We start from the raw sequence: 21,703 nt of genomic DNA on the forward strand, positions 1-21,703 counted from the left end.
AAAAATAAATCTCGATTTGTTTTATTTTTCGCTCAGTCATACACTAAATACCTAAAGACATTATAAATGTTATTGAAATATCAATAAACAGCGGCAGTATAACGCACGAGGCGATCAAACTTTCAATAAAATCAGCCAAACCGGAAGTTGATTTTGCGCCCAATTTGGGGCAAAATCTTTTTTTGCATATTTCTACGAAAGGAAGCTGTATTAGGGAAAACTAACTGCAGTCCGTTTAGTTTCTCACTAAGACCTATCTATGGGCAAAATATGAGCGAAATCGATTTTTCCAATTTGTGCCAGGGATAGGCGATATTAGTCGATTTTTGGAGAAAGCCGCACCTAAAATTGCCAAAAAGATATAAACAATTTTGGTTATTTAATTCATACCTTAAGTTCCTGTGGCCGCCATAACCACAGTTTTTAGCCTTGCTCGTTTCCCAAGACCACGATAGTAGACTTACACATGTACGAACTACATGCCAAGTTTCATTTGAAAATGTGTTCTCGTTGAGGAATAAAATGTGATTTTCTGAAACGTTGCTCAGCAGGAAGTCCACATTTTACTTAAATGTGGTAAATATTTGGTGAAAATCCTCCAAAATCCGTGTTATTGAAGAGTTTTTATCCATGCGAGCTCAATGTCGCAATTTTGGATGAATTTCCGCTGTCTAAAAGGCTTGCAGACTGCAGAAACATTGTTTGTTTATGCGTTGCTAGGTGCGGTACTCGCCCCAGACTTCCGGTTGCTCAATTTTGACTTTTGAGAACTGGGACTAAGTTTCAAATCAAATATGGCGTCCACGAAGCGAAGAGAGCTCGAACAGTCAAAACAACATCGCAAAGCAGCTACCAGAATCAAAATATTACGGAGAAAAAGCAAAAAATGGATGCACAGCCTAACAACCGTCCCAGTTCCTTACTCCGAATTACCATTCACTTCCGGTAAAAGCACAAATTTTAGCTTTATCGTTCTCGGCTCCTTGTGCGAATTTTGTCCCAAAATCGATATTTCTGTAAAATAGGAGTACTAAGAAACATGATTAGGAAAAAAGTTTGGAAAATAAAACTTCAATTATAAAGATCTACGGTCGGATGCTTTTCCGTCGCTGTTTTTATCTTTTGACTAAACCGTCCACAGAATGGGAAATCCTTAGCATTGGGGAAACACTGGCCGCCGCAATATTTTTCGTAGAATCCTGAAGAACATCATACGACTCTATACTATCTTCAATCGATTGTCATCATTAAGCCCGCAGTATTTAATAAAGCGGCTGCTCTTTACAAATTGGCGCGCTTTTCAGTAAAATTTATGTCAATGAGTCATTCCGCGTAAATTACATTCCGCATAATTATGCCATTCCGCAAGTCATGCCACATGCCATTCCGCAAACTCATTCCGCCTTTTACCCTCACCGAAATAGATTGTGCTCGGCAACTTTTGAGCAACTTTTAGCGTTTTGAGCAACTTTCTGTAGTACCTGCAACCTAGGGCATCTTTTGCCTTTCTAGCAACTTTTGAGAAACAAACTGACATAAAACTGATCCAAACCATTAAAAGGTCGTTTCATTTCGAAGGATTTTTAACTTTTTTTTATCTTATTTTTAAATATTATTTATTATTTTTATTTTTTTTTTGTATCTATTATTGAAATTATGTTAAGTTTAAAGGGTATATTGATTACAACAAAGTATTTACATTTCTCATATATTATAACAATGGATTTTTGGCCTCTTTTAATGATTGTAAGAATATTTAATGAAAATGTTTTAATGACAACAAACAAACAATCACGTTTTGAGTATTTATCTAAAACGGCAAAACGGCTCTAGAGAGCAACCTTTCTAAATTTTGGTGGCAACGTTTTGATATTTGAGCAACTTTAGAGCAACTTTTGGGTATATTGTGAAGCAACTTTTCCTGAATTTACTAGCACAATCTATTCATGCCTACTGTGTGGACCTCGAGCAAGGCACGAGCAAGGGTTCGAGATTGGAATCTAGAGGTTTTGAAGAGAGTGAATTGGTTTTTTCCTGGTCGAGACTGTGAAATATCAAACAAAGTAAAGGATTTTGTTCATTCTTAAGTAGCTTCGAACTCGATTTATTCAATTTGTTAAAATGGCAATAGTTTCTTGTTAATCTTAAACATGTTTAATTTCCTTCAATTTTTATCGGCTCTCAAACAAATTGATTATTTTGAAGGCTTTAATTAGGAAGGGGGGAAGGTGAACGGAACTTAAATAAATAATACAATCAGTGCAAATATAATGAAAATTTTTAATGAGTTATAAAATAGTTATAATTCAGTAACAGCTATTTTCCAGGAGTATTTTTGAAATGCACTTTTTTACAATATAAACTGACTTTCTTCCCTCTTTAAGTGCCATTAAGGTTAGTTAATAATGCTAGTGTTCTGTGGGTTGAAACGGTAACTCAATATTACCTTATTGATTGCTTATGGTAGGTGCTGGGTGATATATACGATACCTGAGAAACATGCCGTTTTTCCAATAATTCTTTTTAGCAGCATATACAGTAAAAACCCGCGAGTAAGAACCTATTGTTTTTCAGGTTAGCCTAAATAGGTTCTTACATTAAGGGTTATTAACACAAATTTAAGCTAGTTAGGTTCTTAATTTTTTTCTTGTATAAGTTTTGCATACCACATAGTGTTTATTTCAAAATGAAGCACCAACCATATCATATTTTCCCAAAAGTAAACATTTTTAATCAATTTTAGAAATTAAGAACCTGTTTCCAAATTTTAGGCTAAATACGTTCTTATAAAAATGGTATCTTATTTGCAAATTTTAACCTAACAGGTTCTAAAATGTTAGGTTCTTACTCGCGTGTTTTTACTGTATATAGTGGAAGCTGCATCCTATGCGTGGCCTCCACAGCCTCCTCCAAAAGCCATCAAAGCAATTGGGCGGCTACCATCGCAACATAAGTGGGTAGCTGGATTAAATTCACTTCTTCCACAACAGCGTGAATTCACAGCTGACTTCAACTGCACATTACCATTGCAGCATAAGTTAGTAGCTGTATCGTACCCAATCCTTCCACAACAGGCTACAGTTGGCCGTGTCCTGGGAACTGGGTGACCACTGCAACATAACTCGGTAGCTGCATTGTATGCTGTGTAGCTTCCACAACAGATCGAGGTTAAGTCTGCTTTCCGGACTATGTGACCATGGCAGCATAAGAAGGCAGTACTATTGTATGCCAACCTTCCGCAACAAGCTGCGTTATGGCCTGGTTTGTGCACTGGGCGACCTTTGCAACATAACTGGGTGGCTGCATCATATGGTCTTCCTCCACAGCATCCTGGCATTGATGCTCGCATGAAGAACACGCGGTCATCACAACATACCTGGGTAGCTGTATTGTATCCGTTACTTCCACAGCAAGCTAGGACTGGTCCTGGCATGCCTCGCATGGGTATCGCATAGAATACGTTGCCACTGCAACACAATGATGATGGAGAGCCTGCATCGTACACTTGACTTCCACAACATGTTGGATGTGTCATTCCCGGTAATATGTCAGTTATGCTCCCATCGCAGCACATCTGGGTCCACGGATCAAATGCTTCGGTATCACAGCACCTGGTCTGGTTTCCTATCAAGGGTACGATTTCGTCATTACAGCATAACTCGGTCTGGGTGTTGTACTGATTTCTGTTACAGTAGCGCATGATGGCCTGACGACGGTGTCTTGCCACCAGCTTATTTGGCCCTGTTCATGATAAAGAATAATAAGGGTATATAAGCTTACGATTTTATTTCAAAGTCAAAGAAAGTAGTCACAATGGACTTTCTTTGGTGTGACAGAGGACGCAAAATGTATATGTGAATGATGACTCCAAATCACACTTCACATTAATTGAGCATATTCCGCAGAGTATAAAATAGTTTAATAAAAAAATGCCCCCCCCCTCTCTATGTGGAAGGAAAAAAAAATCTTAACAATTATTATGAGATGGCATTTCTTTTTTGGTGATGTTGTGAGAGGCGTCATTAGTTTTTTTTGTCTAGTCCTTTTATACTTGTGTTTCTTTTTTTTTTTTCAATTATTGTATGTGTATTTTATAGGCTATTTGTGTGTATTTTTCTCTATTAAAATAAAAAAATAATAATATAATGCCTTATTGCAGTTTTTGATTTTTAGCCATTATTGGGTGATCTTCCTGAGAAAGACAATAAATATTAGAATAGTAATTCGTTAACTACAGTGTTCTCCTGGCGGTGGTTTGTTCCCCTTTTGGGTCTTATGGCCTTTAGTCAGTTGAACCTCCGTGGTGGCATTGAACAACGAGGGGAAATCTGAATATCGAATGAATCATTCTTTTCACTGGAAAATGTTCCATTATAAAAAAGCCAATTAACCTGTGCTTGTCTAATGATACCGTATTTACTCGAATAAGCGCCGCCTCCGAATAAATGCCGCCCTCGAATAAGCGCCGCATTTCGGACAAAAAAGTTTATAAGCGCCGCCCCCGAATAAGCGCCGCAGTCCTCATGCGGCGCTTATTTGATGAACTTCGTTGAAATATAAATTTTTAGAACAAAGCAACTCTAAAACAAGCTTGAACACTTCTTTTCCTCAAGAGCGATGTTTTGCAGTTCAAAGTGATTTTTTTTTACTGCTTGCCCATTAGTTTTTCAATTCAAAATTCTTACAATACATGGTTCTGTAAATGTTTTGAACGCGGCAAACTTTGCCAGGGCAGCTAGCGCTACTTCTGTTGACTAATACTGACAATCAAAAGACGCTCTTTACAATTACTGTAAAAGATAAGATTTTTTGTGCCGTCCAAATTTTAAATAAGCGCCGCCCTCGAATAAACGCCGCAATTGAGGTGCGAAAAATTTAACAAGCGCCGCGGCGCTTATTCGAGTAAATACGGTATGTCAGTAATACCCCGACGTCGAGAAACAGAAAGTTTTCATTTGCTATTTCGGCTTTTTACAAGCTCTTTAATCGATACAAATATAACAATCACTGGGGGGCACTCGTGTTTGTATGAAAATAATTTCGTAACCAAATTGACGCATTATTGAATTTGAAGAATGAGGACCTCGCATGCCGTTCTTACATATAAACAACGGAATTTTTTATATTCAAAAAGCGACGAAATGCGACGAGCTATACACACGTGGTAAGCTAAATTTTTTCAGATTGACCGCACAATGAATTAGTTTGAATAAGAGAGTTTGTGATATACAAGATAGAGTATCGCTCCTGTTCGCTGCAAAGTAATCCATTTAAGGTCATTCCCCAGTATTGCATTGCGCATCCCTACTGCGCATAATTTCACGCGTGAGGTTTTGGGGGGCCTTAGCGCGCGCATTAAAAAATGGCGGCTTTTTCTTCACGGCTGGACCTCGTTAGAAATGCAAATCGTCATTTCCTCGAAAACGAGTACGGTGACCTATCATTTTTTTCTGTTGTTTTGAATTGAGTAGTAACTTTCTTTCTGTAAAATAAATATGAAACAATTCTCAGTGTAGAAAAAAGGAAATAATCGTCGGAAACGTGAATTTAGCAGGTAATCGTGACTATAATCATGGTGATATTATAAGGCTGCTGTTGCTCCTTAACGAACATGGGTACCGCCTATTTTTATTTCAAAATTTAAGTTCCTATAACATAAACAATCAATAGGCAAAGTTTGACAAAAATCTCAGTTCAGGTTAATTCTATTTCAGTGGAATAACCTTAACATGATTTTATGCTATTTGCTAACGAGCCGAAAGTTATATCGAATTTTATAGGGGTCTATATTTCAAGCACTCTTGCTTTTCTAAGAGACTCCCTTATCACTTGCATAACTAATATCAGTATATTATAGTAATTCGTACTACGTGATGGAAACAATAAAATTGAAAGTTGAACTGGCATCTTGATTAACTTCAATCATTATGGGAACGAGGTCAGTGAGTCTTCCAATTCGGGATGCGGGCGCTGCTGATTTTTATTTCAACTAGATGCGACTTCACTCCATCGTGACCGAGTGTCTAAACTGGACATAAAAATCAGTGCTGCTGATTTTGCTACATGTGATTACAGGAAGCCCAACCCAGTTTAACTTTGTGTTCTCTTTCGTCAAATACAATCAATAAAGCTTATTTCAAGACAATTTTTAAAGCGTCTTGAAATGGTTAGATCTTGATAAAAGGTAGTGTTAACTCAGATGTTACGCCGATAGGAGCAAAAACCTGAAAATCTTCTTTGCACTTTTCGAATCAGTGGCTGCTATCGTGCCTGTGAAAGGCTGAACCAAAGCTTTCGTTAGCGACTTTTGTCAAACATGGAGACGACCATAAAAAAGGTAGTCGCAAACTATCGAGCCCATAATGTTATTTCGTTTGGACATAACTTAATTTATAAAAAAAGAAAGAGGAATGTGTGCAAAATTATAAGAAAATTTATTATTTCGCCCGTTGGCCTATCAGAATTCAATAAGGGTAACTCAGTTGCTCAGTTTCATTTCTTACTAACTGCGTAAATTTCACTTACCAATTCCTGGCTCACTGCGTAGCTTCAGTTTAGAGTCTTTAATGAATGAAGTGCAGCTGCAGGAAGCGACGAATAGAAGTGCACACAGGCCAATTGAAACAGAAAACGACATGCCTACTGTCCCCCTCACTTTCCTCGCTTGTTTGAATGTCTGGGGTGCCGTGTTCAGCTGTGAACAGCAACTGTTTATGGTGTTTAGTTCGCATGACCTGGGTTTTTAAGGTTTTCTTGGTGCTCTTGAAATTACTCTGCAATATGTATAATGATCACTAATGACTTGTGATATATGCATTGGCAGTTTTCTTGAACGTTAACTTTGCCAGGTTTATTCTTGGCCTTAAAACAAAAATAAAAATAAAATAAATATTGTTTATAGTGGTCATGCACTTAGCTTCATATCTCTACGAGATAACTAGTTTACAGGCATGCCACTGAAACAGAGGAAGGCAAATATTTTAAATGAGCATAACAAGGTAAAAAATCCTAACTGGCAGGAGGCAGACTAGTTGGCTATATACAAAGCGTGACCGAGGATTTTAACACGGGACTACCGAGAAACAAATCCAGCTAGTGGCAAGGACAGGTCTTGAACCGGGGACATCCGGATTACAACAACAGCGCCCTTAACCACTCGGCCACGCTTGCACCTTAAAATATTAAACGATATCACTAAACTCAAGGTCTAATTTGATCAAGATTGTAAACGACACTATAGCTATCGACGACCTTAATTTTTCACTTTGCGAGCCGTGCTATATTCTATATGGAACTTATAGAAAACCGCGCTGCGCGTATTCTAATCTTTTCCAGCTATGACACAAATGCCGGACTTCTCTTTGAACGGCTCGGCTGGAAAAGATTGCAATCTCAAAGGCAAATACAAGAAGCAGTAATGGTGTACAAATCTCTAAACGGTCTTATACCTACCAATTTGCAATCTATCTTTACTGATAGGAGTAATATAACTCAATACGAACTGAGAGACACCGTGGGCAAACTCGCTGTTCCTTTGCCCCGCACAAACTATCTAAAAGACAGTTTTAGTTACCAAGGTGCGGTGCTTTGGAACAGCTTACCACCTGATTTGCCCGCAAGCTCGAACTCTCAATGGTTTTCGAATTGGTTGCCGACATTATTTTTCTTAGTCTTAAACTAGCTTTTTACTTTTTATAGCACACGGCATTCATGTAAAGCAGAGTTATTTTAGTATAGACTAGTATTGTTTAGTTATTTGTATTGTATTTATTACCATAACATTAACATTAACATTTGCGATTTGCACGACGTATATGAATGCTCTATTTCAAGGTCAGGGTGCAATATTAAATGCCTAACAGGGAATATTGCGTCCAGTTGGTACGCTACAAAGCCACTTCAGTTCAGTTTGTGTTCATACCAACACTTCAGTTCCCTATACCTGAACCTAAGTGTTGGCTGAGTTTTCTAATGGTTGCAGTTTTTTATTAACATTTTTAAAGCCACAAAACGCACTTCAAGTTAAGCTGCTGTAACGTAGCAACGTGAATGAAATAGACAACTGGAATGTTTTTATTTTGTTCAGTTTTTTCAAGCGAGATATTGTTTGTTTTCGATCAGGATTGGTATATCCAATATTCAATGACAAATTATTTTAGAGGGAGGTATACATTACTGCGCTGCCTGTCTAAAAACACAATGCCGCTAAAGTCATTCGGGTACTAAACACTGCCGTGATGTGATACAAAATAACTAATACTAAATACTGCCGTGATAATAAGTGATACAAAATACTAAAATACTGCCGTGATAATAATAATAATAATAATAATAATAATAATAATAATAAAATATTTGTATAGTGCCAATATCCTAAAAGTTCAAAAGCGCTTTACAGAAGGAACGTTAAAAATATTAAAAGACTTTTAAAAAATAAATATAAAAATAGTACAAAAAGTTACAAAAATGCTTAAAATCTTAAGACTAATAAAAAATGTCGCTAACAAGTTATAAAGATGCTTTTCTAAAAAGGAAAGTACAAAATACTAAATACTAAATACTAAATACTAAATACAAAATACTAAATACAAAATACTAAATACCGTCGTGATGTGATACAAAATGCAAAATACTGTTAGTTGTTTTCATCAACAAACTGGTTGCTAAGTAACATAACACATTCTCTGTAACTACTGTTGGTGTTCAATTACAACTATAATGTGGGAGCAGAGTAGTTTAAGTATGACGCTAATTGAAGGTGCGCGTTTTATTTTTACTATTAGGTGGGTGCGCGTGTTTTCTCAACTGAAATATTGTTAACTTACGAAAATAACTTGATCAGTGTCTGATACACAAGCCGTAACTAATATTCTTTAATAAGCTAGTATAGAGAAGCGCTTGCTTGTGTTTTGTGGACCAGGCATTAGGATATGGCAGAATTATTTTCTATCAGAAGTTCATAATCCTCTATGCATTTTCTTTAGTGAAGTATTGTTTCACCATTATAAATAAATCTGATATAAGGTTAGCCAAAGTAAACGCAACTAGACAAAAATAACTGAAAAGAGGAACTGATGGAAACCATGGCTGTACCCGGTATGGCTTTATACTTCAACATCGAGAAAGGTAAACACAAGGATCAACTTGGTTAAATAAACTCCTTGTTGTTTTAATGATAGGGGTCCTATTGTCCAAGTGCTAAGGATTTGCACGAATTTTAGAGCCTTCAGCAAGGTGATTCACTTGGAACAAAGATCTTAAGTCGAGGCCAGCGATCGCTGTCAGCACTTTCAGTATGAAGCTAATGAACTAAGCTTCTTGAAAGTGCGCGTTTTTTTTCAGTCAGTGAAATGTTGCCCATGCCTTTCACGATCCAGTCAATAAAGAGGTCAATAAACTGAGACAATCAGTAAAGCCAATGACTGTAGCAAAATGTTTTAACTTCAAGAAAGACGTAAGTAGACGGCGAATTGATTATCATGGTACATGTCATTATACTGGTAATGCCAATATAATATTAAACTGACAAGAATATTTTCACGGTTTTCGACACCATCTTGACGAGTAGGCAAAGCGGGTAGAAATTACTGTGTTTGTATGGGAATCCGACGGCAAATATCTTTTACAAAAAATTGAATTCTGGACAACTTATGAATTGTAAAGTTAAAATACTAGGCAAAAGCTTTTTTCACCAAGTTTGGGCTAGAAAGCGTTCAGTTACGTTTTTAATTTTCCATACAGTTGTCTATATTTTTTCCGCAAATTGATGCGACTCGCAGGAAAAGTTATAGACAAATGTATGAGAAATTAAAAACGTAACTGAACGCTTTCCATCCCAGCGACATCCTTCAAACTTGGCAAATAAAAACTTTCGCCAAGCATCTTAACTTTACAGTTAATAAGTTGTCCAAAATTCAATTTTTGTGAAAGATATTTGCCGTCGGATTCCCATACAAACACTGTAATTTCTACCCGCTTTGGCGTCGAAAACCGTGATAAGGCCTATCCGGAAACTTGGGTTGGGCAGATATTTCTTAATGACGCGTTTACATATTTTCTAGACCGAAATATTATTTCTCTACTAGCATATCTTGATCAAAGACTGTCGATACACTAGCCATGTCCAATATTTATCAGGACAAGTCAACGGCATGTATTACTGTGTATCCACAACACTATGCTGAAAACATTCGGTTGTCAAAGTAGCGTAATAGAAAACTGATCCGGTCCGTACAAGTTTTGTAAGGAAAACTGCTACTGAAGTTATAAGTCATAGGAAAACTAAGGCGACCTAAGGCGACAGTGTATCGAGCGTTTCAGGTGTTTAGTAACTGGTTAGAACGGCACTGATTACTTCAACGTATTTGCATGTTTTTTAGGCCGAAAAATTGCTCTCTTGCTATAATATATACCTTTTTCAGATCCCTTGGTTGTGCCGGCCTTGTCAATATTCACAACAACCACAACAACAACAACAACAACAACAACAACAACAACAACAATACTTATTAGTTATTTACCCACGCGACACCTAGGAGCGCAAGCGCTCGTTAAAATGTGTGCGTGAACGCAAAATTGTATAAAAGGAAAAAAAAATTATATAATTATCTATGTAAATATGTATAATATAATAAATATGTATAATAATATAATAATATAATAATATAATATAATAATAGGCACCTAAAAAGAGTTAAAAATATTAAAACCATTAAAAATATTAAAACCTAAAAGTTAAAAGATCGTTAGCGTCCCTTACTCACTCGAAAACAGCCAACATTTTTATCTGATAGTTTAAGTGAGACTGATAAGTTAACTCCAACAGTTGAATCACGCGTGAGAACTGTGCGTGGAAGAATGAAAAATATTTTTGCAATTTAATCAGTAATATCTATATCTAGTAATATATATTTCTATAATATTCGTCGGATCAGAAAGTATCTTTCACAGCAGTCAACTGAGACTCTCGTCCATGCATTCATAACAAGTCGCCTTGACTACTGCAATGGTCTTTTATATGGTCTACCAGATTGACTGCAACGAGTGCAGAATGCCTGCACCAGACTGATTTTTAAAGAACAGAAATTTTTCCATGTAACGCCTTTTATTTATGAATTGCACTGGTTACCGATTAGATACAGAATCGAATTTAAAATACTTCTAATTACTTTTAAGATTCTTAATTAATTTTTTAGCGCCTTCTTATTTATCGTCCCTTATTTCTCTTAGGCTCCACTCCAAATATAATCTAAGGAATTCTAGCGATAAACTTTTACTTAGCTATCCACGTTTTAAATCAAAAGCCACACTAGGTGACCGTTCTTTTACCTGTGCTGCACCGAAACTTTGGAACGCGCTTCCATTTGACATAAGAAGTGCCAGCACTGTTAGTATTTTTAAAGCTAAGCTAAAAACACACTTTTTTCGTCGTGGATTTTTATCATAGTTGTTTTTAAATTATATTCTACTTTTAATAATTGTAATCTTAGCTTTTTAAAATCATTGTAAGTTTACAATGTACCTTTAATTGTACTTTTAGCTTTTCATTGTACAATGTAAATTTACTCTTAGTTGTAATTTTCGTTTTTAGTTTTTTTATCCCGTTTTTTATCTTGTTTGCGCATTTGAACATTTTATATATGAAATTTGCGCACTATAAATGTTATAATTATTATTAATCCGGTACAAGTGGGAGAGGAATAGCCGTATTTTCAGACAAAAAAGCGTTGTTTTTCTCAACACAGTCGCTAGCAGCATAACACATTCCGGCACGTGAAAAGATACTTCATGATACTACTACTGTACTGGTGGATTTGCATGTTTTCTTTACTAAAATGTTGCGGTTTTCCTTACTAAAATAATTTACCAGTGTCTGATACAGAGGCCATGACCTATATTCATTGATCGTTTCACCTTCAGAAGAAAAAAATCTGCGTTTTCCTACGGTGGCCCACAACTGTCACGGCAACACCGCGATATACGACTTTACTTAGGAGCGAGAGAATAACCCGTGAGGAAGTCCAGCCCAGCTTATAAGCTGTTGAGTTCGTCAGAAGTGCATCCCGGGAAGTGCATTTGTTGCTGAATCCCGTATCCAGAATTAGCGACGCATCTGTACCCTCCAACTAGTAGCCAAGTAAATCTTTCTTCCAGAAACCCACAGTGTCACACACCGGGCGAACTTAACGTTACACTAAAAAGCCACTTGGAGCTAACCAATTACCGTCAATTGAAATGAAAAGTCTGAAAACAAAAACCAGCTTTTCAGAATTTTTGGGAAACTTATCAGTTGCTGCCCTGATAATTTTCCGAAAATCCCTATCTCCTTTTTTTTCAAACAAAGTTTCCAGGTATAATTACGCTCGCTTTGAAAAGAGTTCTAGTCGTTTTAGGGGAAACAATAAACAAATACTAGCACGCCGAGTTCTAAGATAGTGTCGTCATATGATTTCAGGTTAATTGTAAGTCAAGAGCTAAGAACTTGAACAAAACAACAGTGCACATGGGGGGGGGGGGGGGGGGACATTAGGGTTTGCGGTATTGCGGTATTGGCCGATTTTTTATGCGGTATTCCGGTAATTTTAATCTTGAATTGTGGTATTGCGGTATTCTCCCAACCCGCCGGATGCGTTTTCTTGGTCGACGAAAGTCGGTGTAAAACGTATCCTTCACTTTTTTCCGACCATTTTTAGCCGTTTCTGTTCGTTTCGGAAGTAACCTGAAACAGTCTTATTTTGTCACAGATTTTAATTTACAATTTGACTGTTTAAAAAACCAGTTTATCGCTCGTTTTTTTCGCCCTTGCGTCAACGAAACTGCCAGCCTTACAGGTTTACTATGAAATTGCGGTATTTTCCGAATTTTTTTGCCGTATTGCGATATTTGCCGAATTTTTTGGCGGTAACGCGGTGTTCAGCAACCCCCAATGCCCCCTATGTTTTTTTACGTGCAATTTCGCAATTTTTCGTTGTAATGTTCCAATATTGATTGGCCGTTTGCTCCAGCAGCTTGCAAATTCAATAGGCAACGGTGATTGCTTGAAAAAGTTACCAAGTTCCGTTTGAGATTTGACAAGTTCCAGTTTACATTTTTTCTTGTGTGTGTAACGAACTCCGCGTAGAATGTTTTGTTTCCCATTGCCCTCTTTCTTGTGAAAGTCGGTCGGTACAAAAAGCAAAGGAAATATTGGTAATTTAAAAAATGCATTATTTAAGTATAGGTAATCGCATGTGGCCGAGTAAAATTAAGGATGTATTACGCGTGTTTTCAGAAGAAGTTGTAGAAATTGCCAGAGTCACGAAGCGACGAGGGCAATTTCTATAACTTCTCAAACACAAGTGACATTGGACATTACGAGGAAACATGTGATTACTTGTTTATCACATAGAGGGCAAAATTTTCTGAAAATTGTCGGTGCTAAATAATAATTAACTTATGTACAGCGCGAAGCTTAATTTGGCCTTGCGAAACGAAAACGTTCCTCATAAATCATAATTGCAAATGTTAGAAAGTGGCTCCTCTTCAGGGAAATCAATCCTATTCTCCACAATAACGGCGATCCCAGCTCTCTCGGAGTCTCTCCCAACCCTTATTAATCGGGCGTGGCCGATTTATAGTTTACCCTTTGGTCGTCCTAGAGCGTAGTCTCCTGGCGCGGCCAAAAAGACGGGGATAGCTTGGGGTTGCTACAAAACCGCTACGGGTGACGCATACCGCAATGGTTTTCATTTTAGTTTTGACAGGAAATCGTTGCAGGCACACTTGGTCAACTTTTGGGTTAATGTGTAATCAGGTTGTATTTTTTTGCTTCGGCGGAAGGACAGAGAAAAAAAGCTTACGGGGCAAAGTACAGTATGGGGCCCAGTTCTCGGCCACTTTTGACGTAAACTTGTATTTCTTACCTCAGAAGAACCGCAGGAACTTGAAATTTCTCCCAGAGCTAGCTACATTATTCAGCTTTTTGGTGTAAAGCTATCGACCGGTCAAAAATTAATTTGCCCGAGCAATAATAAAAATAAAAGCTCCATTTGTGGGCCCAGTTCTCGGCCACCTTGGCCCAGTTCTCGGCCACTAAAAAGCTTGTGCGTAATTATCTGTAAAAATAATGCTCAATTAATTTTCACAGTCATAAAATCACTCTGTAAACCTATTTATACTATATCGATCCCAAATTATTTTTATGATGCTTTGTTTTACTTTAGAAAAGAAGGATTTTAACGCGCCTAGTTGCCTATGTGCAGGTTCTGGCAAAACCGCATTGTGTGACCCGTGCATTTAGATGGTTTATTTTGCAGTGAAAAGTTCTTGAAAGATTTAGGTGTTGTAGAAATAATAGACAAGACAAGAGTCAGCTCAAAACTTAGAGATAAGATTGAACTTTATTTTTAAAACATTTATTTCTTTCATTCTGGCAGCAGCAGATGAAATTATATTAAAAACCAAGCGCTAAGCTGTGATAGCGAGCAGGGTGGCCGAGAACTGGCAAATACGCAAACGTCGCAAGAAAAATTTCGAAGTAAATTAAGACCAAAAAATACAACGGTTCAACGAAAAGTTAACTAAAGCAGAAAGCTGAATTATTCTACGTTTCACATGCCAAAAATTAGCTCGTATGGTGGGGGCTTTTGGATAAAATACGAATTTAACTACATCCATGAATTTGGAGCCGTAAACAAACAACTTTTTCGGGAATGCAAATTCACCTACCTCCGCGTAAACTCGACGTGTGAGCTTTCTTTATCGAATTGAACAATCAAACTCAAGATACTTAAAGCACATGAATCAGTCTATCGTTTGAAGGAAATACCTTTTTCTTTTGATTCAACTGGAGTGTGAAAAAACGCGTTAAACACAAAGTGGCCGAGAACTGGACCCGGCCGAGAACTGGGCCCCATACTGTACTGATATTCACCATTGTGAAATTGCACTTACTTTGACAAGTAAAAGTTATTTTTGTAAATGAAAAAGGTAACGTCATGGATGTCACGCAGTGTTTTTTTTAGCAAACTAGATGGTTTGCTGGTTTCTGACTATGAATGGGGGTGTGATCTTGCGGTATATTTTTTGAGCCTGACTCCGCCGTAAAACTTTTTTTTTATTTAGCAAGAACTGTGTCGATTTTCATTTCTGAACAATTGGTCGTCAAGTCGTTTGTCACAAAGAGTAGAATGTTTGTACAGCATGTTTTGGAATTATTTTAGATTTGGTTAGTAAGACGCTTCTGAAGACCTGAGAAAAACATTGGGAATGTACAGTATTAATAGGAACTTGAATGGAATTTTTCACAAGTTGGATAAAGGTATCAACTGAAAAAAATGGAATTCAAAATGAGAACTTGGATTTTGTTGTAATTAAATTTTATCGCGGATTGGATGCATAATATCACGGCTTTGAAAGTCTTCAAATAATTAGAAAGGTTCCTTTCTTCCTTTTGATCTTATTGTTATTTTCATGTATTGATTATTCGAAAGTGGTTTTCGTTGATACGAAAAAAAAACGGGTTTTCACTGAATTGCTTGAAGTATTTTTAGACGTGATAATATTGGCTTAATCAAATTACATTGTGCACGAAATATTTGTTATTCTTTTGTCTTGAAACTTTGAGGAAATTGAAATTTTTGTTTGACAGTAGTGTATGAAAGGCATTTTATAGAACTGAATAAAAAATAAGAAACATTGATAAAGGTTATTTCAAAGATTTATTTTGCCTGATTTTGAAGGGTTTCAGGAGTTTTAAAGAGTGCTGGTAAACGGCTGTATGTTGTTTGTGATTATGGATCTTATTTAGTTTCGAACGCTCTAATTTTTGAAAGGTTAAAACAGGTTAGAACCGGGCGGTTTCATGAGTTTTTTGGGTAGAAAGGTACGGTGGTGGTCAAAAAAAAATGTTTAGAAAGGAATGACTGTAGTAGCACGTAAGTCGGAGGTTTGCGTGAGTCACGGGGTATAGTATGCGTGAGCTGGATTTCCGGCGTCATAACGGCATGTTTTGTTTACTGAAAGATACACTCGACGTTTAGTTAGCTTAGTCGGCTTGGGAAACTATTTTAAAAATGAATGTTGTAATAGTTAATTAATAGTAATCTAGAATTAACCCACTCTCGATTGGAGTCTGTTCTGGATTCGCGCTACCTTTTCGCCGCGAAGGAATTTTGTAAAATTTCGCTAGTGGAAAGAGGGTACTGTAAGAACAGTATCAATAACTCAAAAGGAGGAACTTCTTTGTAGCTCTGAATTAAGACGTATGATAAAATTTTAGAATAAGAAACTTTCGATATATGGTTTTCATATTGTTTTTGTCAATTTCCTTTTGTGGCAGATTTTTTGAGAATCAGCTTTTCTTTCGTGTGATGACAGACACAGGACAGAACGAGAGGTGGATGAGAAAGATGCCGAAGATGAATAGGCACCGAAAAACGACAAGAACCGTCAAGGACTTATCTTTAGAGGGCGGGGAGTTTTGGCATACTGTATTTCGAGGACTGGACTGGACTAGTAAAACGCGGACTAGTAAAACGCGGACTTGTAAAACGCGGACTAGTAAAACGCGGACTCAGGTAAAACGCGGACTTGTAAAAGGCGGACTAGTAAAACGCGGACTAGTAAAACGCGGACTTGTAAAACGAGGACTAGTAAAACGCGGACTTGTAAAACGCGGACTTGTAAAACGAGGGCTTGTTAAGCACGGACTTGTAGAACGCGGACTTGTAAAACAAGCGCTTGTAAATCGGATAAAACTAAACGGTTTAGCGAGCGAAACAATTTGTGTTTGAAGCTCTTGTGTGTTTCTTCGACGGCATATTTCTAGCTTTTTTGAGCACTCTATGGTCTGTTTTAGCGTGGAGATGTTTTTGCAGTATAGCACATGTTCGTTCTGCAAACCCCTACTAAAACAACGGGATTGATGCTATGAGTTGTGTGCATATGTTTCTTTCTTTCCACTACTTGACGTCTGTTGAGTGCAGTCGTTTGTATTGCTCGCACGAGGTAGAACGGGGCCCGTCCAGAAATCAACAGTCAATCGTAAATAAAGGTGACGGGCCTACACGACTCCTACGTTCGTGACATTAGAATATTTGCCGTTAAATGTTTAAATTCGGTCTTTCGACCTTATTTGCTTCTGACTTCTTTCTGAGGGTACTGTTTTAATTTGGGGGCAGTATGTGGTAAATAAAGGTGACGGGCCTACACGACTCCTACGTTCGTGACATTAGAACATTTGCCGTTATATGTTGAAATTCGGTCTTTCGACCTTATTTGCTTCTGACTTCTTTCTGAGGTTACTGTTTTTTTGAGACATTATGTATTGAAGAGAGCCGTAAGATGATTGTGGCCAAGGAATTCGAAGTGTCTAGAGGCGTTTTACAAGTCCGCGTTTTACTAGTCCGCGTTTTACTAGTCCAGTCCAGTCTACAAGTTAAAGACACATCAAGACCACCCCACTGTGAATTGCCATAGCACAGACAAAATTATAGTCAATATCTTATGTGTTTTTAAGAGAATTACATAAGAACCAAGGCATGTCTTGTCTTGCCTTACATTGACATGCAATAATTTGGAAATACTAAGCTCGTAACAGTTTAAGACAGAATCCATCAGGAATTCGAGTAACATTAATTTTAGTACGCAAAAATTGAGCACCAGAATAATTTAAATCCTTGTGTTCTTTCATACCTTGTTAAAGGCTTGACATGTGATAACACCAACATAACACCAACAACAGTTCTTTATCAGTGGGGATTGAAGAAAAAAATGGAAACATCATCACACAGTTGACCCCCATACAAAAACACTCCAGGATGTCACGGGACTGTTTGGTGTCCGTCTGCCAATTTCTAACTTCAAATTCCAATGTTAAATTCACATTAAATTTTCAATATTTCTTAGTTGTCTAAATTTTACTAATTCTTTTAAAAAAACTATCACCTGCCAAACATCCCCAAAAATCACTCAAAAAATTACAAAATACCGCAATACATAGATACATGGGATGAGTGAAGTTTCCTTGGATTCCTTGAAACACCAACAAGATATTTCCGTTTAAGGTGGCTGATAATGGGTTTCAGTATTTCCCAGTCCTTATACTTTGGTTCAGGACTAAAAGCCTTCATCAATTGCTATTACAGTAATGGTATGAAACAAATGTTCAGTCATTCATCAACAAGTTGTGATCATTTTCTTGACAATAGTAGTTCCCCGGTAAACAGTTGTAGTACTGTCCCATCAAAGTGCAATGCCTGGAAAATACCGAAAAGCACACGACCTTCAGGTGAAACCGCACCTTACAGTATTACCAATACACTGCACTTTGCTAAGTCTTAAAACTTTACATTGTCTAGTCGTCTACTTCAATCGTTTATTTTTATTTTGTGAGATACATTTATTAATTGAAACCATCATGTCATTAAGTAATAATGCAATCTCGACAACGTTATAGATATTATATTATGCACACTAATACAGCTCATGCAAGCCCTGTGACTTACACAAACACAGTCGGACTGAGTGCTACTTAAGTAACTGCTTCGTGGTTTCTGCCTTACTGAACCCTGCCTTTCAAGGCAAAGCGCCCGATTTTAAGCTTCTCAAGCTTCTCAATGTTCTTGTTAATTGCTGCTCGACCTTCTGACGTTGTCATATAGTTGAACAGGCCCACTATATTTAAGTTTGTATTCCTCTGCCGGGCGGGGGTATTAATTTAACACGTATCAAATTTGAACGAGACAAATTTTAGCGAGTACTAAATTTAGCGATTTTTGCCCAACTCGCTAAAATCGCTAAAATTAGTAGCCGCTAACAACAGTAACCTAAGGTAAGTAGTCAACTCAGCTCTCTAAAAAGCGAAGAAAATAGGAAAAATACACTATCAAACCAGCTAAATCGAAAAAGAGTTTTAAAGCTGTTAATGAGAAGTTAACTCCAGCATAGTTGTTCTAAGCTGAAAGTCTATCAAACATTTTAATGTATATGTTTAATTAATCCCCGAGTGATGCTTAGTTAAACTGCTCATACTAGTAACTCATTTGACAGAGTGTGCGTTGTACCAGAACATGAAAGATATGCCAACAAAACACGGCACAATTGAATGTAAAGAAACAAAATTATGTTAAATTTAGCAGAGAAAAATGAGAAAAATATATTACCCATACAAGGCCACAAGCTGCTCCGTTTAAAAAAAAAAAAAAACGAGCTACCCTGGAAAAATCAAACTTATGATCTTCTGCACAGCTGTCGGACGTACTCAATGTATTTTCCAAAAGCGTGGACTGGAGTGGTGTGTTTATAATCGAACACTTCGCAGCAGTTATCTTCGTGATATTCTTCCAACACCTTTTCACGTTTCTTTTCCAGAAAGGACCAATTTTTGAAAACGCTTCATCAAATTTTCCCCTTTCAAGACAAGGAATACATAAAGGCTAGTAAAGAAATTTTAGATCTTTTAAGTTTTATTTAAAATACCTCTTTCTAGACATGAGTAGCTGAATTTTAAAACGCAGCTTAATTATTTCCCTGGCTTTAAAAGCAGCTGCACGTTCATTTTTATTTAACTGAGAAAATTACTTTATTGTGATTGGCTGAGAGCAGGCAAATTTATCGGAATTTTTAATTTGCACTGCAGTGCAAATTAAGGCTCGAGCGATCATTATAATAATGAGTAGTCGTATGAAAGCTTAAGCAATTTATATTTGCATTCACATCTGAACGATTACCGCGAGAGAAAGATACAAATTATGCACTTGGCAATTAACCATTGTTTTTATAAGTTTTGTTTTTAAGAGGCCGTCTATTTATTACAATAGAATTTCTCGGCTAGCTGGACAACTTACTCAAGGCAAATGCGATTGAAAGTACTGTACAGTCAGATTTTATTTTGTTTTGTTTAAAATTTATCACCAAAGAAGCCAAAGCGCATGTTATCTCTTCCGGAAGGCGGCTTCTAAAGGGATGCTCAATTAAATTGCTGTTTATCCGTCATTACTCTAACAACAATTTCAGTGCACCACAATCTACCATTACGAGTTCCTTCAAATGTCATTTTGTTCTTGTTTATTTACAACTTCTTCAACGTGAGCTGTATAACAAACTGACAGTCGAGAGCGGAAAAAAAATTGCCATCTCGCTATTTTTTGTTAAAAACAGATAGATAGTCTCTAGTTTTCTTCCGTTTGTTTACAAAACATGTCTTTTCCTATGTTTACAACTGCCGCTCTAAGTGCGCGAAGACGCCAGCAATACAAAAATGGATTGATGGACGAATTCATAAAAACTGCGGTATGAGCAAATTCCCATTCTGTTTGCCAGTTCTTAGAGATTCCATAAAGAGTTGATATAACATACAGTGGAAAATAACATATGACCAAAGCTATATAGAAAACAAAAGTGTTCATTGCACTTCTTTTTAATCGCGCCATGTTGAAGTTGCTTTCAGCATTGTAACTTTGCACTGCCTGTTGTTGAGCGTGGATTTGTAGTTGATGGCGACGAACGATGAGATAAATTCTGATGTAAACAAATGTGGAAATTATTACACAAATAACAATGATAACGCCCATAAGGAAACTATATACATGAGTATCCCAAAAGTCAAAACCTGATACAAGGAAGCTAGTCAACCATATAATTTCCAAAGTATATTTAACGCGGGATTTAGTCACAATAGTAGCATATCTCATGTGATAGTGAAGAGCCAGAAATCGATCCACAGTGATAGCTGTTATTGTGAACAGAGAAATTGTACATAGAGAAGCCCCAATCATCCTCCAAACATGATATATAAAGCGGTCAACCGTCAGTTCTTCTGCAATATAAATCGGTTGAGCCAGGAATCCAACAAGAAAATCTGAAAGAGCAAGACTGAAGAGCATATTCATTGAAGTTGAGCGAATGGAAGGAGTTCTTATTATGGCGGCCAGAACCAAAGCGTTGCCCAGAATGGATATGAGCATCAGTGGAGCGTTTAGAACACAGTTTATAATGACAATTGTTTTCGGACTAGAGTAGTCTTCATTGCCTGAATTATTCATCCTGAATACGAACACTAAGCATTGTCAAACTGTTTATTGCGTTCGACAAACGGGAACTGCGGGCGGATTTTCATTGTTGTGCTCATGCCCAGAGCCGCATGTCCCTCTTAGCCGGAAGAGCCTGGGGCACGAGAAAAAAATGGCTCTGGGCCCAATGCAATCTCGAGCCCAGAGTGTCCCCCGACTCCTCGGTCAGCGGTTGGTCAGCAGTAGGTCGCCGGGACGTGCGCCGTCTTCTTCCGCTGAACGAAGGACTCTGGGCTCGAGATTGGAACCTCTGCCGAGAAGAGAGATTGAATGGCCCACCGCGAATTGTATTCTGGGCTGCGATCAAGGAGCCTGGGCATGGCCGCGTGGTAAACATATAACCTGGAATTGGAATCGGGACCGGAATAGTAATAAATATTTTTTTGATTATTATTTTTTCATTTCATTTCTTTTTTTAACGTAGGGAACTATACTGCAAACAGGTTTTTTTCTATATTATTTTTCAAATGAAGTGGTAACCTGTATAAAAATTTTTTACAAGCAGTTACCCAGGGCCTTGGGACTGAAAATTAAATTAAAAAACGAAATATTGGCCCCTGTTTACGGCTGTTGTCAAACGGACAGTTTATTACCATTAAACTCTTTTTGAAAATTATTTCTTGCTCTAATATTTTTCTTCCGTGTTAAGTGTT

The 21,703-nt window shown here is 37.3% G+C and overlaps 2 protein-coding genes across 2 annotated transcripts; both read right to left on the bottom strand.

The window, feature by feature from the left end:
• Positions 1-2,260: 2,260 nt before the first annotated feature.
• LOC144649776 (uncharacterized) lies at positions 2,261-6,746 on the bottom strand. The gene is made up of 2 exons (XM_078509362.1): positions 6,526-6,746; positions 2,261-3,741 (listed from the first exon to the last, which is right to left on the bottom strand). The coding sequence occupies exons 1-2, from the start codon at positions 6,635-6,637 to the stop codon at positions 2,885-2,887; spliced, it is 969 nt and encodes a 322-aa protein (XP_078365488.1). The 5' UTR covers positions 6,638-6,746; the 3' UTR covers positions 2,261-2,884.
• A 13,404-nt stretch (positions 6,747-20,150) lies between these two features.
• Positions 20,151-21,023, bottom strand: LOC144648188 (histamine H2 receptor-like). Its single transcript, XM_078507816.1, has one exon. The coding sequence runs from the start codon at positions 21,021-21,023 to the stop codon at positions 20,151-20,153; it is 873 nt and encodes a 290-aa protein (XP_078363942.1).
• Positions 21,024-21,703: the final 680 nt, after the last annotated feature.

This window comes from Oculina patagonica, chromosome 4 (genome assembly GCF_052425735.1).
Source record: "Oculina patagonica isolate OP01 chromosome 4, crgOcupat, whole genome shotgun sequence".
NCBI classification, from domain to species: domain Eukaryota; kingdom Metazoa; phylum Cnidaria; class Anthozoa; order Scleractinia; family Oculinidae; genus Oculina; species Oculina patagonica.

What these genes read in the sequence shown, in the direction of transcription:
- LOC144649776 (XM_078509362.1), bottom strand. Translation starts at nt 6,637, where the DNA reads ATGTCGTTTTCTGTTTCAATTGGCCTGTGTGCACTTCTATTCGTCGCT. An exon ending in ACGCAGTGAGCCAGGAATTG is followed by an intron (nt 3,742 to 6,525) that starts GTAAGTGAAATT and finishes TATCATGAACAG; the next exon opens with GGCCAAATAAGCTGGTGGCA.
- LOC144648188 (XM_078507816.1), bottom strand. Translation starts at nt 21,023, where the DNA reads ATGAATAATTCAGGCAATGAAGACTACTCTAGTCCGAAAACAATTGTC.